Genomic DNA, 12,727 nt, shown 5'->3' on the forward strand with positions numbered 1-12,727 from the left:
GCTGAGGCTGAAGAATCGTTTACCCAGGGGGCAGAGACTATAATGAGCTATCGTGCCACTCCACTCCAGCTCGGGCAACAGAGCCAGATTCGGTCCCCCCAAAAATAAAGAAAGAAATAAAAGAATAGGGCATTAGCTCTCAAGGATGCTTGTCCTCTTCTCTTAAGCTGGGAGAGTCTTAAACTGAAGCAGCTGCTTTAGACCCTGAGATGGAAGCCACACGTTGAGAACAGCAAAGTCCATCAGTCAACGGCAGATAGCCTAACCTTAGAATTGTTGATAATGTCATTTCTCTCTTCAGTAGTTACGTTTCAGGACTTCTTGTTACAACAGCATAGCCTACATCCTAACATTTTAAATATGTACCTTTTGTTAACTGTCAGAGTAAGCACACTTTAAAAAGAGGTAAAGCATAATACATACCTCAGGAGAAACGTGAGAGGCAAAAAAATCTTCCTCCTTTGGTGGAGGGGACAAAGGTGGAATCACACAACTATCAAGCCACAGCTAGAACAAAAACACAACGCAGGGCTGAGCATTTCGTCCGGCCTGTAAAGCATTTTATTTGATACCCTTCACTTCCCTTATAGAGACCTGTTTCCTAAAGATTGGTGCTTTCCATTCTTATAAAATCAGTAACATCCCTACAGAGGACCTCTGAGCGCACTTTAGTAATCTATCATCCAGTAAATTTTGCTTCCAAACCTTGAGGAAGTCAAGTGCCTCAAATACACAAACCATTTCTGAAAAGGAAAGATTAAAGACTTCATATCTAAATGCAGGTTCCCAACGATAATCAATCCTCGTTATTCACGGATTCCATATTTATGAATTTACCTACTTGCTAAAATTTACTTTTAACCCAAACTCAGTCCTCGTGGTGTTTTTAGTCATTTGGAGAATAGTGCAGCAAAAAATGAGTTGCCTGAGAACCACATTCTCAGCTGAGGTAAACAAGACACACTACTCTGGCCTTCTTGTTTCAGTTCTCATAACAAATGTCCTTTCTGTAGCTTATTTCGTGCTACGTTCTTCATATTTCCGTGCTTTTTATTGAGGATATCACTTTTTAAGATGCCTCTCAAGTGCAGTACTGAAGGGTTAGCTAACGTTCTGAAGCACATGAAGGCTGTGATGTGCCTCATGCGGAGAAAATCCAGGCATTAAATAAGCTTCATTCAGGGCTCAGTTACAGTCCTTGGCTGTGAGTTCAACATTCATGAGCCATCAATATATATTTAAAAAGGTGTCTCTAAATAGAAACACATGTTAAATAAGGTTATGTATTGATCAGTTGACAAAAATGAGACCAGAGCTCCTAGGAACCTAATCCTGTATTTCTCCTAGGAGCAATGTTTTAGTATTCGCTAATCCAGTACTTATGATGAATTTACAGAACATAACTACTTCAAATAGTAAGAATCTATTGTACACTAATTCCTTGTAAGACAACTCAGGTAGAAAAGTTTTACTATTCAGGATAAAAATCACTTTTTCTACTAAGTGAACATGTATCTAAAGGAGACAATGCAGCCTCCAGTGACTTACGTCAGTGCCATGCTTCCGTGTTGCTTGAGAGGCAAGCGATTTGATTTTCTCCCTGTAAAGCTGAGCAGCGCGACTGTTATACTTGGCATTGGTGTCACTGGTGGAACACCCATGTTGATGAAAAAAGGAAGACTACGGAGAAAAGCATGCAGATTAATATTTTGGTAAAACTAGTTATGGCCAGGTGCGGTGGCTTACACCTGTAATCCCAGTACTTTGGGAGGCCAAGGCAGGTGGATCACGAGGTTGAGAGATCAAGACCATCCTGGCTAACACGGTGAAATCCCACCTCTACTAAAAATACAAAAAATTAGCCAAGCATGGTGGCAGGTGCCTGTAATCCCAGCTACTTGGGAGGCTGAGGCAGGAGAATGGTGAACCCAGGAGGCGGAGCTTGTAGTGAGCTGAGATCGTGCCACTGCACTCCAGTCTGGGAAACACAGCAAGACTCCGTCTCAGAAAACAAACAAACAAACAAACAAACAAAAAACAAACCAAAAACTAGCTATGAGACTTGCATTACAAAACGAAATAACTAGTCCTCATTTGTCCATTAAACCACCTCTGTCATTGTGAACTTTATTTGGGGAGAAGCTTTCTTCTCAGGACTACTTTTAATTCATGAGCAATCCATTTCTTTTCTTTTCTTTTTTCTTTTGAGACAGAGTCTTGCTCTATTACCCAGGCTGGAATGGAGTGGCTCCATCTCGGTTCACTGCAACCTCCACCTCCTGGGCTCAAGCGATCCCACCACCTCAGTCTCCCAAGTAGCTGGGACTACAGGTGTGTGCCACCACGCCTGGCTAATTTCTGTATTTTTTGTAGAGATGGGGTCTTGCTATGTTGTCCAGGCTAGTCTTGAACTCCTGAGCTCAAAGAATCCACCTGCCTTGGCCTCCCAAAGTGCTGGATTACAGGCGTGAGCCACCGCTCCTGGCCGTTTTCTTTGTTTCTTGAGATGGTCTGACTCTGTCACCCAGGCTGGAGTGTAGTGTGGCATGAGCATGGCTCACTGCAGCCTCCAACTCCTGGATTCAAGCAGTCCTCTCACCTTGGCTTCCCAAAGTGCTGGGATTAGAAGTGTGAGCCACCATGCCCAGTCCACAATCGATCTCAAAATGGATTCCAGTAAATCAGAATTTTTGACAAATTAGTGAGGAGCTACATTAACATTTACCTCGTTCAACACTATTCTGTCATTAACAGAGACTACAATATAAGTAAGACGATAAAACAAGTATTTAAACAATTAAAAGAAACTGCTTTTACCCACTTCATGAGGATCCATGTACAGACATGAATTATAGAATTCATATCTTAATTAAAACAGGTCTTCTAAAAACCTATACAAGTGATCCTTTGATGAACCTGATTTGACTGATAATGATATTGGTCACCCACATGTTCCAGATCCTGTCGTGAGTGGTTCATGGGCATCATCGCATTCAATCCTCATAGCAACACTATCAGACAGTCAGTCACTACTCCTGTCTACACTTTACAGATGGGGACAATGAAGCACAGAGAGGTTCAACAACGTGCCCCAGATCACATGGGTAGCAAGGGACAGAGTTAGGATTCAAATACAAAAGGATGGTTCCAAGCCCATGGCTTAGAGCTCCACTGGGTAAACTGAATGACCACTCATCTGAGCCTTCCCTCCCCATGTTCCCTGACTCCTGCTGGCTTGAGATGTCCCCTGACTCCTGCTGGCTTGAGATGTCCCCTGACTCCTGCTGGCTTGAGCTGTCCCCTGACTCCTGCTGGCTTGAGCTGTCCCCTGACTCCTGCTGGCTTGAGATGTCCCCTGACTCCTGCTGGCTTGAGATGCGAAAGCTCCTTTCTGGAGTTTGGAGGGTGACTCTGCAACCTTGGGAAGGCTTAGAAATAAGGACAGGTAAGTCAAACCAACAGGGCTAAGTTTAGGAACAAGTTTGTGAACGTCATGATAATGGGCAAAGGTTTCTAAAAAGATGCTTGAGGCTGGGCACAGTGGCTCATGCCTGTAATCCTAGCACTTTGGGAAGCCAAAGCAGGAGGACTGCTTGAGGCCAGGAATTTGAGACCGACCTGGGAACCAAAGTGAGAACACGTCTCTACAAACACCCAGAAAATTAATAAAAAATTAATAAGAAACACTGGCCGGGTCCGGCAGCTCATGCCTGTAATCCCAGCATTTTGGGTGGCCCAAGTAGGCAGATCACTTGAGCCTAGGAGTTCGAGACCAAACTGGCAAACGTGGCAAAACCCTGTCTCTACTAAAAATGTAAAAAACTTGCTGTGCCTGGTGGTACTTGCCTATAGTCCCAGCTACTTGGGAGGCTGAGTGAATCACCTGAGCCCAGGAAGTTGAGGCTGCAGTGAGCTATGATTTTGCCACTGTACTCCAGCCTAGGCAACAGAAGTGAGACTCTATCTCAAACAATAAGCTTGAAACATCTAAGGTATACTTTTTTCTTTCTTTCTTTTTTTTTTTTTTTTTTTTTGAGATGGTCTTGCTCAATTACCTAGGCTGGAGTGCAGTGGCACGGTGAACACTGTTCACTGTAGCGTCAACCTCCTAGACTCAAGTAATTCTTCTGCCTCAGACTCCCAAGTGGCTGGGACTACAGGCATGCACCACTATGCCTGGCTAATTAAAAATATTTTTTTGTAGACTTTGTTGTCCAGGCTGGTCTTGAACTCATGAGCTCAAGGGGTCCTCCCGCCTCGGCCTCCCAAAGTTCTGGGATTACAGGTGTCAGCCACCATGTCTGGCTAGGCATATATTTTTAATTAAGAGGGGCAAAAATTATTTCTTGAAAAGTGAAAAAAAAAAAATCTTAGTTATTACAATGGTTTATGGCCTTCCAAAGATCACCTCTACCTGACAAAACTGTATGCCTTAGTATTTAATTTATCTCATTAGGGAAACATCGGATCCAATTTAAATGGAAAATTAATTGATTTTTATGCTTAGGGACTACGAAGAAAAAAGATTGAGAAACTAGCATTTTTGAAACTGCTATTATAGACTTCTGACTTTATTTGATACACACACACACACACACACACACATATATACACATATATACATATATATATTTTTTCTTTTTGAGACAGGGTCTTGTTCTGTCACCCAGGCTGGAGTGCAATGGCATAATCACAGCTCACTGCAGCCTGGAACTCCTGGGCTCAAGTGATCCTCCCACCTCAGCCTCCTGAGTAGCTGAGGCTATAGGCAGGTTCCACTATGCCTTGCTAATTTTTAAGTCTTTTGTACAGATGAGGTCTCACTAAGTTGCCCAGGCTGGTCTTACACTCCTGGGCTCAAGTGATCCTCTTGCCTCAGCCTCCCAAAGTGTTTGGATTCCCAGCATGAGTCACCATGCCTGGTCATAATTTTTATTTGAAATGCATACAAATTTGATTTCTTATACTTTAGCATATAAGAAACGCCTAAAGGAATTCCATTTACTCAATCTACACCATTTTGTCCTGATAAATAGGCTACCAGTGCTGTGCAAGATTTGGCTGGCTAGATTTGTGAGGTTGCCAGTTCAGTGTTTGAGATAATCAAATATACTGAATTTGTAAATAAAGTTTACAATGTTTGAAAATTCTTAATTAGGTTTGTAAATGAGGTTAAGGAAATCAGTTCTTTTAAAATTATAAATTAATTTAATATTTTAAGGTTGTTTTTTCACAGAACTTAACACACAATATTTATATTTGTGTTTAGAAATTAACACACAATATTTGCTATATTTAAAGACATGAAGAATGGGTTTTTTGGCCAGGCGCGGTGGCTCACGCCTGTAATTCCAGCACTTTGGGAGGCCAGCACAGGCGGATCACTTGAGGTCAGGAGTTCAAGACCAGCCTGGCCAACATGGTGAAACCCTGTCTCTCCTAAAAATACCGAAAAACCCAGGTGTAGTGATGTGCGCCTGTAGTCCAGCTACTCAGGAGGCTGAGGCAAGAGAATCTTTTGAACCCGGGAGGTGGAGGTTGCAGCGAGCCGAAATAGTGCCACTGCACTCCAGGTTGGGCAACAGAGCCAGACTCCGTCTCAAAAAAAAAAAAGAACGGGTTTTGTAATTTATAGTTATGAAGTTAAATATTAATTCAAATACAAGCATTCCATCCTAACCACAAAAGTCACCCCAGTTATTAAAAAACTATTGTCATAAAGAAGCCTCCAGTTTCTCTGTACCCTTGCTTCCTGTTTTAATTTTCTTAAAGCACTTATCACTGCCTGTTATTTTCCTGTGAACATATTTCTTTGATCACTCTCTGACTGCCTCTGTCTATAAGAGGGGATCTTGGTTATTTTTACGTAGTATTTTGAGACAAGGTCTCACTCTATCACCCAGGCTGGAGCACAATGGCACCATCTCAGCTCATTGCAATCTCTACCTCCCAGGCTCAAGAGATCCTCCCACCTCAGCCTCCCGAGTAGCTGGGACTACAGGTATGCACCACCATGCTTTCCTAATTTTTGTATTTTTTGTAGAAACGGGCTTTTGCCATGTTGTCCAGGCTGGTCTTATATTCATGGGCTCAAGGTGATCTGCCTGCCTCAGCCTCCCAAAGTTCTAGGATGACAAGCATGAGCCACTGTGCCCAGTTGGGGATCTTGTTTGTCTTGTCTGTCACTGTATCCCCAGCACCTAGCCAACGTTTCCATTTTATTAGGTGTTTAACAGATTTTTCAATAAACAAGTCAACTGGGTCTGTCCAACTCCAAAACCCATCAGGCTCTCTGCTTCATCTCATAGGGCCTCCCAAACTTACAAGTATTGAACTCTTTTTGTTTGTTTTTTGGGGTGGAGTCTCGCTCTGTCACCCAGGCTGGAGTGCAGTGGTCTGATCTCGGCTCACTGCAACCTCTGCCTCCCAGGTTCATGCAATTCTCCTGTCTCAGCCTCCCGAGTAGCTGGGATTACAGGTGTGTGCCACCATGCCTGGCTAATTTTTGTAATTTTTTTTTTTTTTTTTTAGTGGAGACGGGGTTCCTCCATGTTGGCCAGGCTGGTCTCGAACTCCTGACCTCAAGTGATCTGCCCACCTCAGCCTCCCAAAGTGTTGGGGTTACAGGCGTGAACCACTGCGCCTGACCTGTTTGTTTTTTATAAATAGAGGGTCTTGCCATGTTGCACAGGGTGGTCTTGAACTCCTGGGCTCCAGTGATACTCCATTTCAGCCTCCCAAACGGCTGAGATTACAGGCATGAACCACTGCACGTAGCCTGAGCTTCTTTACTATTATAGCATAACAAATATTTAAACAAGAAGGAAAATGATGAGTTTGAGATGAACTTACTGCATTAGCGTTTCCTCCAACTTGCATGCATCGCAACTGAAACCATGACCAGTTAGAATCCAACTCTGTAGATCTAAATGGAAAGAATATTACTAAACGTTAATATTTTTTATCCCCAGGATCAAAATCAGCGAGCTTTTGAGAACAAGGTTTCCTTTTTAGGATCCTAAAGAATTCTAAATTTGTGTCCTTTTGGGATGCCAGGACTCCAGAGTGGATGATGGCTGGTGCGAGCAACCCCTGGCTCCTCTCATCCTTGCTGGAATGCAGGGCACGGGGACATGACAAGTGTCAGCAGGCTGCTGGAACACCACCAACCCTTTGCCTCCTATCCTTGGTTGGGTATGATTTAAAATTTGTTAATGCGTCTCTACTCGAAACAGATGCACTGTTTGGATGTTTTCATGTCGGTGATCTACTTGTCCAGTTTGATCCCTACCAGAAGCTTGGAGGATGCTCATTCTCTCATCACAAGGTAGAAGAGACCTACCCAACATCACGACTGGCAGGGAGAGGAGAAAACACAAGATTTCATGCTCCTGAAGTGAAAGCTACAAGCACTTCCTGCCCCTGCCACACCTTATGCCTGACTTCTCTCCACTGTAAGATCAAATCTGAAACAAGGCATTGAGTATAGCTTCAACAATGCACATTCACCAAGGGGTCGATTGTAAAGCAACAATGTTAGAATCTTTATACTGAATCCACAGAAATGAGGAAAAAGCAGAGGCTGTTATTCAGTAATAACTTGCCTTACACTAACTGTAAAGGAATGTGGATATTTTAGAATGGGTATACGTAGAATACCTTTTACAAAACGGGCAAGGAAAAAAGAAAAGAAGCTTCAGGTGCACCAAAACTTTCCTTTGTGCTGCCCTTATATTTACTAATTTCTTTCTTTCTTTTTGAGACAGGGTCTCACTCCGTCACCCAGGAATGTAGTAGTGTGATCACAGCTCACTGCAGCCTCAACCAGGATTGCTCACTCCTATCTCAGCCTCCCAAGTAGATGGTAGCCACCATCCCTGGCTTTTTTTTTTTTTTGAGACGGAGTTTTGCTCTTGTTGCTCAGGCTGGAGTACAATGGTGCGATCTTGGCTCACTGCAACCTCCACCTCCTGGGTTCAAGCGATTCTCTTGCCTCAGCCTCCCAAGTAGCTGGGATAACAGGCATGTGTCACCACGCCCAGTTAATTTTTGTATTTTTAGCAGAGACAGGGTTTTTCCATGTTGGTCAGGTTGGTCTTTGAACTCCCGACCTTAGGTGATCCACCTGCCTTGGCCTCCCAAAGTACTGTGATTACAGGCATGAGCCACCGTGTCCGGCCTTTTTTGTTTGTTTGTTCTTTGTTGTTTTTTAATAGAGATAGGGTCTTGTGTTGCCCAAGCTTGTCTAGAACTTCTGAGCTCAAGCAATCCTCCCACCTCAGCCTCTCAGTGTTGGGATTACAGGTGTGAGCCACCGTGCCCAGAGAACCATACCTTTTATTTTTTTTTGACACAGAGTCTCTGTCGCCCAGGCTAGAGTGCAGTGATGCGATTTCAGCTCATTGTAACCTCTGCCTTCTGGATTCAAGCAATCTTGTGCCCCAGCCTCCAGAGGTAGCTGGGAATAGAGGCGTGCGGAACCACACCTGGCTAATTTTCATAATTTTAGTAGAGACGGGGTTTCGCCATGTTGGCCAGGCTAGTCTCGAACTGCTAGCCTCAAGCAATCCCCTCATTTCAGCCTCCCAAAGTGCATACCACTATTAATCTAGAGTTTTACTTATAGACAAGCTCAGTAACTACTTCCCAGCAGCCCTTTGTTTATAATTTGTTTGATTAACTCTATAAGGTCATGAACCTGGGAGGCAGAGGTTGCAGTGAGCCAAGATCACACCACTGCACTCCAGCCTGGGTGACAGAGCGTCTCTAAAGACCCTTTCTACACTAACATCATAAAAAGATTCTCCCCAGTGTCCACCGAGCAGGAGCCCAGATTCTGCCCTGGTCATCATCAACATGTTCTAGGGCTCACCATGTGCCAGGCTTTATGGGACTCTCTTGCTCGCTCCTGCCAACACCCTATATGGCAGGTCCTAGTATTCTTACCCTCACTTTCAAGAGAAGAAAAGTAAAACATTCAGAGGTAAGGAACACACACCCAAGGCCAGGAAAGGACAGCTCAGATTTGCCCTCCCCCACCGCCCTGCCCCACCGCATCCCAGCTCCTGCATCCTCAGCCTGGGTCCTCACCTCTTCCTGACGTTGTCTCCTGCTCTGCCCAGGCTGAGTCGGCCTCCCTGCATGCCTCACCCCTCCAGGGCCTCAGGAGTGAAGTATTAGTTCCCAGCCCGGCAGCTAAGGAGCTCCACAATATGACACAGATCCTCTCCTTTAACCCTTACTTCTCTTTATTTTCCTATGCATACAAAAGCTTACTACGAGGCATTTTGCTTTTTCCTACTGCTATATCTGAAGGTCCGAGCACTGACCTCAATATTCCCTCCCTTGTCTCCATTATCTTTTTTTGTTGTTGTAGAGATGAGGTCTCACTATGTTGCCCAGGCTGGTCTTAAACTCCTGGGCTCAAACTATCTTCCCACCTCGGCCTCCCAAGTGCTGGGATTACAGGCGCAAGCCACCATGCCCAGCCTTGTCTCCATTATCAAAACCTCACCAAACCTTCCAAGTTCATCGCAAACATTACCTCTTTCAAACTTGCCCTAATTTTCCAAGCAGAAGTGGGCACAGGACTTAGTTTCCAACTCTGATGCATAACTCTGCAGTCCATCTTCTTATTTACGTTGTATTTAAGCCTGTCCCTAACCCCATGCCAACGAGATAGATGCAGGGATCCCATTCACTTTTAATAAGCTCATGAAATACGTAACGGCAAACTTGAGAAGAAACAGAGCTAGAGGGGAAGAGCAGCCTGAAACATGGAGATCCCAGCAAAGGAGGTGAAAAGGGGCAGAGGTCAGTTCAATCAGGTCCACTGTGGGAGCGGTCAGCAACCAATGCAGCTTGCCCTCTCCATATATTCTTAATCTGCCTTCCCCCTTTTGCTTGGCAAAAGCCATAACTTATAAATTATTTTCCTCTGTAAATTTATTGACTTGAAATTCTAGTTAAAGAAAAAAAACTCCACTTAAACATGCACACCACCCATGCCACACAGGAAGCTGTGTGTGTGTGTGTGTGTGTGTGTGTGTGTGTGTGTGTGTCTGGCAGTGGGAGGGGAAGAAGAGGGGAAAAGTATTCTAGAGGAGAGACTTCATATTTTGGGACTGCTTGCATTTTTTCCCAGTTAGCTAGTGGTGTTTTTTTATTTTTTATTTATTTTATTTTATTGAGTCAGGGTCTTTGTTCTGTCACCTAGACTGAAGTGAAGTAGTAAGATCATAGCTCACTACAGCCTCAAACCCCCAGGCTCAGCCAGGTGCTGTGGCTCATGCCTGTAATCCCAGCACTTTGGGAGGCTGAGGCGGGTGGATCACATGAAGTCAGGAGTCCATGACCAGCCTGGCCAACATGGTGAAATCCCGTCTCTACTAAAAATACAAAAATTAGCTGAGTGTGGTGGCGCACACCTGTAATCCCAGCTACTCAGGAGGCTGAGGCAGGAGAATCACTTGAACCCAGGAGGTGGAGACTGCAACGAGCTGAGATCGTACCATTGCACTCCAGCCTGGGCGACAGAATGAGGCTGTCTAAAAGAAAAAGATAAAAAACAAAATAAACAAGCAAATAAAAAAAAAAAAAAATCCTAATCTCAAGTGATCCTTCCACCTTGGCCTCCCAAAGTGCTGGGATTACACGTGTGAGCCACTGTGTCCAGCCCCCTAATTTTTTTAGGAATAAAAAATTTAAAGAATAGCTCTTCTCTGCCTTAAAAATAACAAAAACCATACTCAGTACCTTCTCATCCTTGACTTTCTCTTGCCCAAATCCTAGACTCCTGCCCAAAGATTGTATCATGAATTTTAATTGTTGTTTTCGAATCATTTACAAGCATTGTGATTCATACAGTTCTATTTATCTGACTTTTAAAAGGTCAGTGATTAAACCTGCAATGGCCCAAACAGATCCTGCTGTACCACCCTCAGGCTCTAGCTCAGTCCTTGCCTCAGGGAGGAACACATCATAAAACCACCCAATTTCCTGGAATGGCTTAAACCAGAAGTATTCTTAAGTGATGAGGAAGGAGAGCCAGATTATAATGGGCGAGACTTAGCAGAAAGAAGGAGGGGAAGAACACAGTAAAGACAGAAGGAAGAGAGGCGACTAGGTACTGGAGTCTAGTCTTCACCTGCTCTGGGCAGGGAAGGTTACCATAAGTTAACTGGTAATGATCAATCTGGAAAACAAAGTACACTAAAAACAAGCTTCAGCCGGGGTAATCCCAGAACTTTGGGAGGCCGAGGTGGGCGGATCACCTGAGGTCAGGAGTTCAAGACCAACCTGGCCAACATGGAGAAACTCTTGTCTCTACTAAAAATACAAAAATTAGCCGGACGTGGTGGCACATGCCTGTAATCCCAGCTACTCAGGAGGCTGAGGCAGGAGAATCACTTGAGTCCGGAAAGCAGAGGTTGCAGTGAGCTGAGATCGGGCCACTGCACTCCAGCCTGGGCGACAGAGTGAGACTCCGTCTCAAAAACAAACAAACAAACAAACAAACAATTATAATAGATTTTATCTTATAGGAACAAATGCTCCTTCTTAATAATCACGTTGTATCAATATTTCAATATTCCTTAAGTCATAATATAAGATTGCTTGCCACAATTCCAAATGGGCAGCCTAACTGGTTCCTTCCCTAGAAAAGATGCAGTAGGGAAATCTCTGGATTGTCTGGGGAAGGCAGCAATGACTAAGCCATGGCTGTTTGAGGGTGCCCTGCAGAAGCTGTCCCGGCAAGGGCCTGTGGCAGCTAACATGCAGGCCTTGCTTGGCTTCCAAGCCCTGGGGATCCTTCCATTATTTCTTTTATTATTTCAAATTATTTCACTTCACAAATAGTCCTGCCTCCCACTGGCCTGTGGGGTTATCCCATCAGACTGTCTGTCCAAAGGTGGTGTCTTCTGACGCTTTGCATAGGCCCCATATGGGCTATTGCTGTAAAGTATCAGAAGTAGAAGATGGTTTACTCACCACAGGGGCCAATGCAACCCAAGTCTTCAGATAAAAGGAGAAAAAAGACCTTCATGTTATATACATTTGAAACTGCTACTAAAAATTATTCACTCAGGCTTTGTGATATTAGTGTCCTTGGAAGCCAGAACTGTAAGATTACGCTGGAAGTGAAGCCCTGATGCAAGGAGAGTGTCTCATTGACATAAACTCTCCACTTTGGTGGACACAGGACAGACCCACAGCACCTGATTCCCCTTCTCCCATGGGTCGGTACTTCATACTGCTGAATTATTAGAAAATAAATTGTCATAAATTGGTTTTCCATTGCTTGTAACACAATTCCTGAAATTGAATACAATTCAGGAATTGTAACACAATTCCTGAAATTCCTGTAATTTATAAAGAAAAGAAGTTGATTTCTTACAGTTAAGGAGGCTGAGAAGTCCAAGGTCAAGGGGCTACATCTGGTGAGAACCTTCTTTTTTTTGAGACAGAGTCTCGCTCTGTCGCCCAGGCAGGAGTGCAGTGGCACGATCAGGGCTCACTGCAAGCTCCGCCTCCCGGGTTTGCGTCATTCTCCCGCCTCAGCCTCCCAAGTAGCTGGGACTACAGGCGCCCGCCACCGTGCCCGGCTAATTTTTTGTATTTTTAGTAGAGACGGGGTTTCACCATGTTAACCAGGATGGTCTGGATCTCCTGACCTCGTGATCCACCCGCCTCAGCCTCCCAAAGTGCTGGGATTACAGGCATGAGC

At 44.3% G+C, this 12,727-nt stretch overlaps 1 protein-coding gene across 1 annotated transcript in view; it reads right to left on the reverse strand.

Moving 5' to 3' along the window:
• Positions 1–12,727, reverse strand: part of ARFGAP3 (ADP-ribosylation factor GTPase activating protein 3) — a 71,588-nt gene that overhangs the window by 42,539 nt on the left and 16,322 nt on the right. The window contains exons 3-5 of the mRNA XM_011984001.1: positions 6,853–6,925; positions 1,549–1,680; positions 424–507 (exon numbers count right to left, since the gene is read on the reverse strand). Coding sequence (XP_011839391.1) covers positions 424–507; positions 1,549–1,680; positions 6,853–6,925 — 289 coding nt within the window. The remainder of the gene's footprint in view (positions 1–423; positions 508–1,548; positions 1,681–6,852; positions 6,926–12,727) is intronic.

This window comes from Mandrillus leucophaeus, unplaced genomic scaffold (assembly GCF_000951045.1).
Source record: "Mandrillus leucophaeus isolate KB7577 unplaced genomic scaffold, Mleu.le_1.0 Scaffold26, whole genome shotgun sequence".
Taxonomy (NCBI): Eukaryota; Metazoa; Chordata; class Mammalia; order Primates; family Cercopithecidae; genus Mandrillus; species Mandrillus leucophaeus.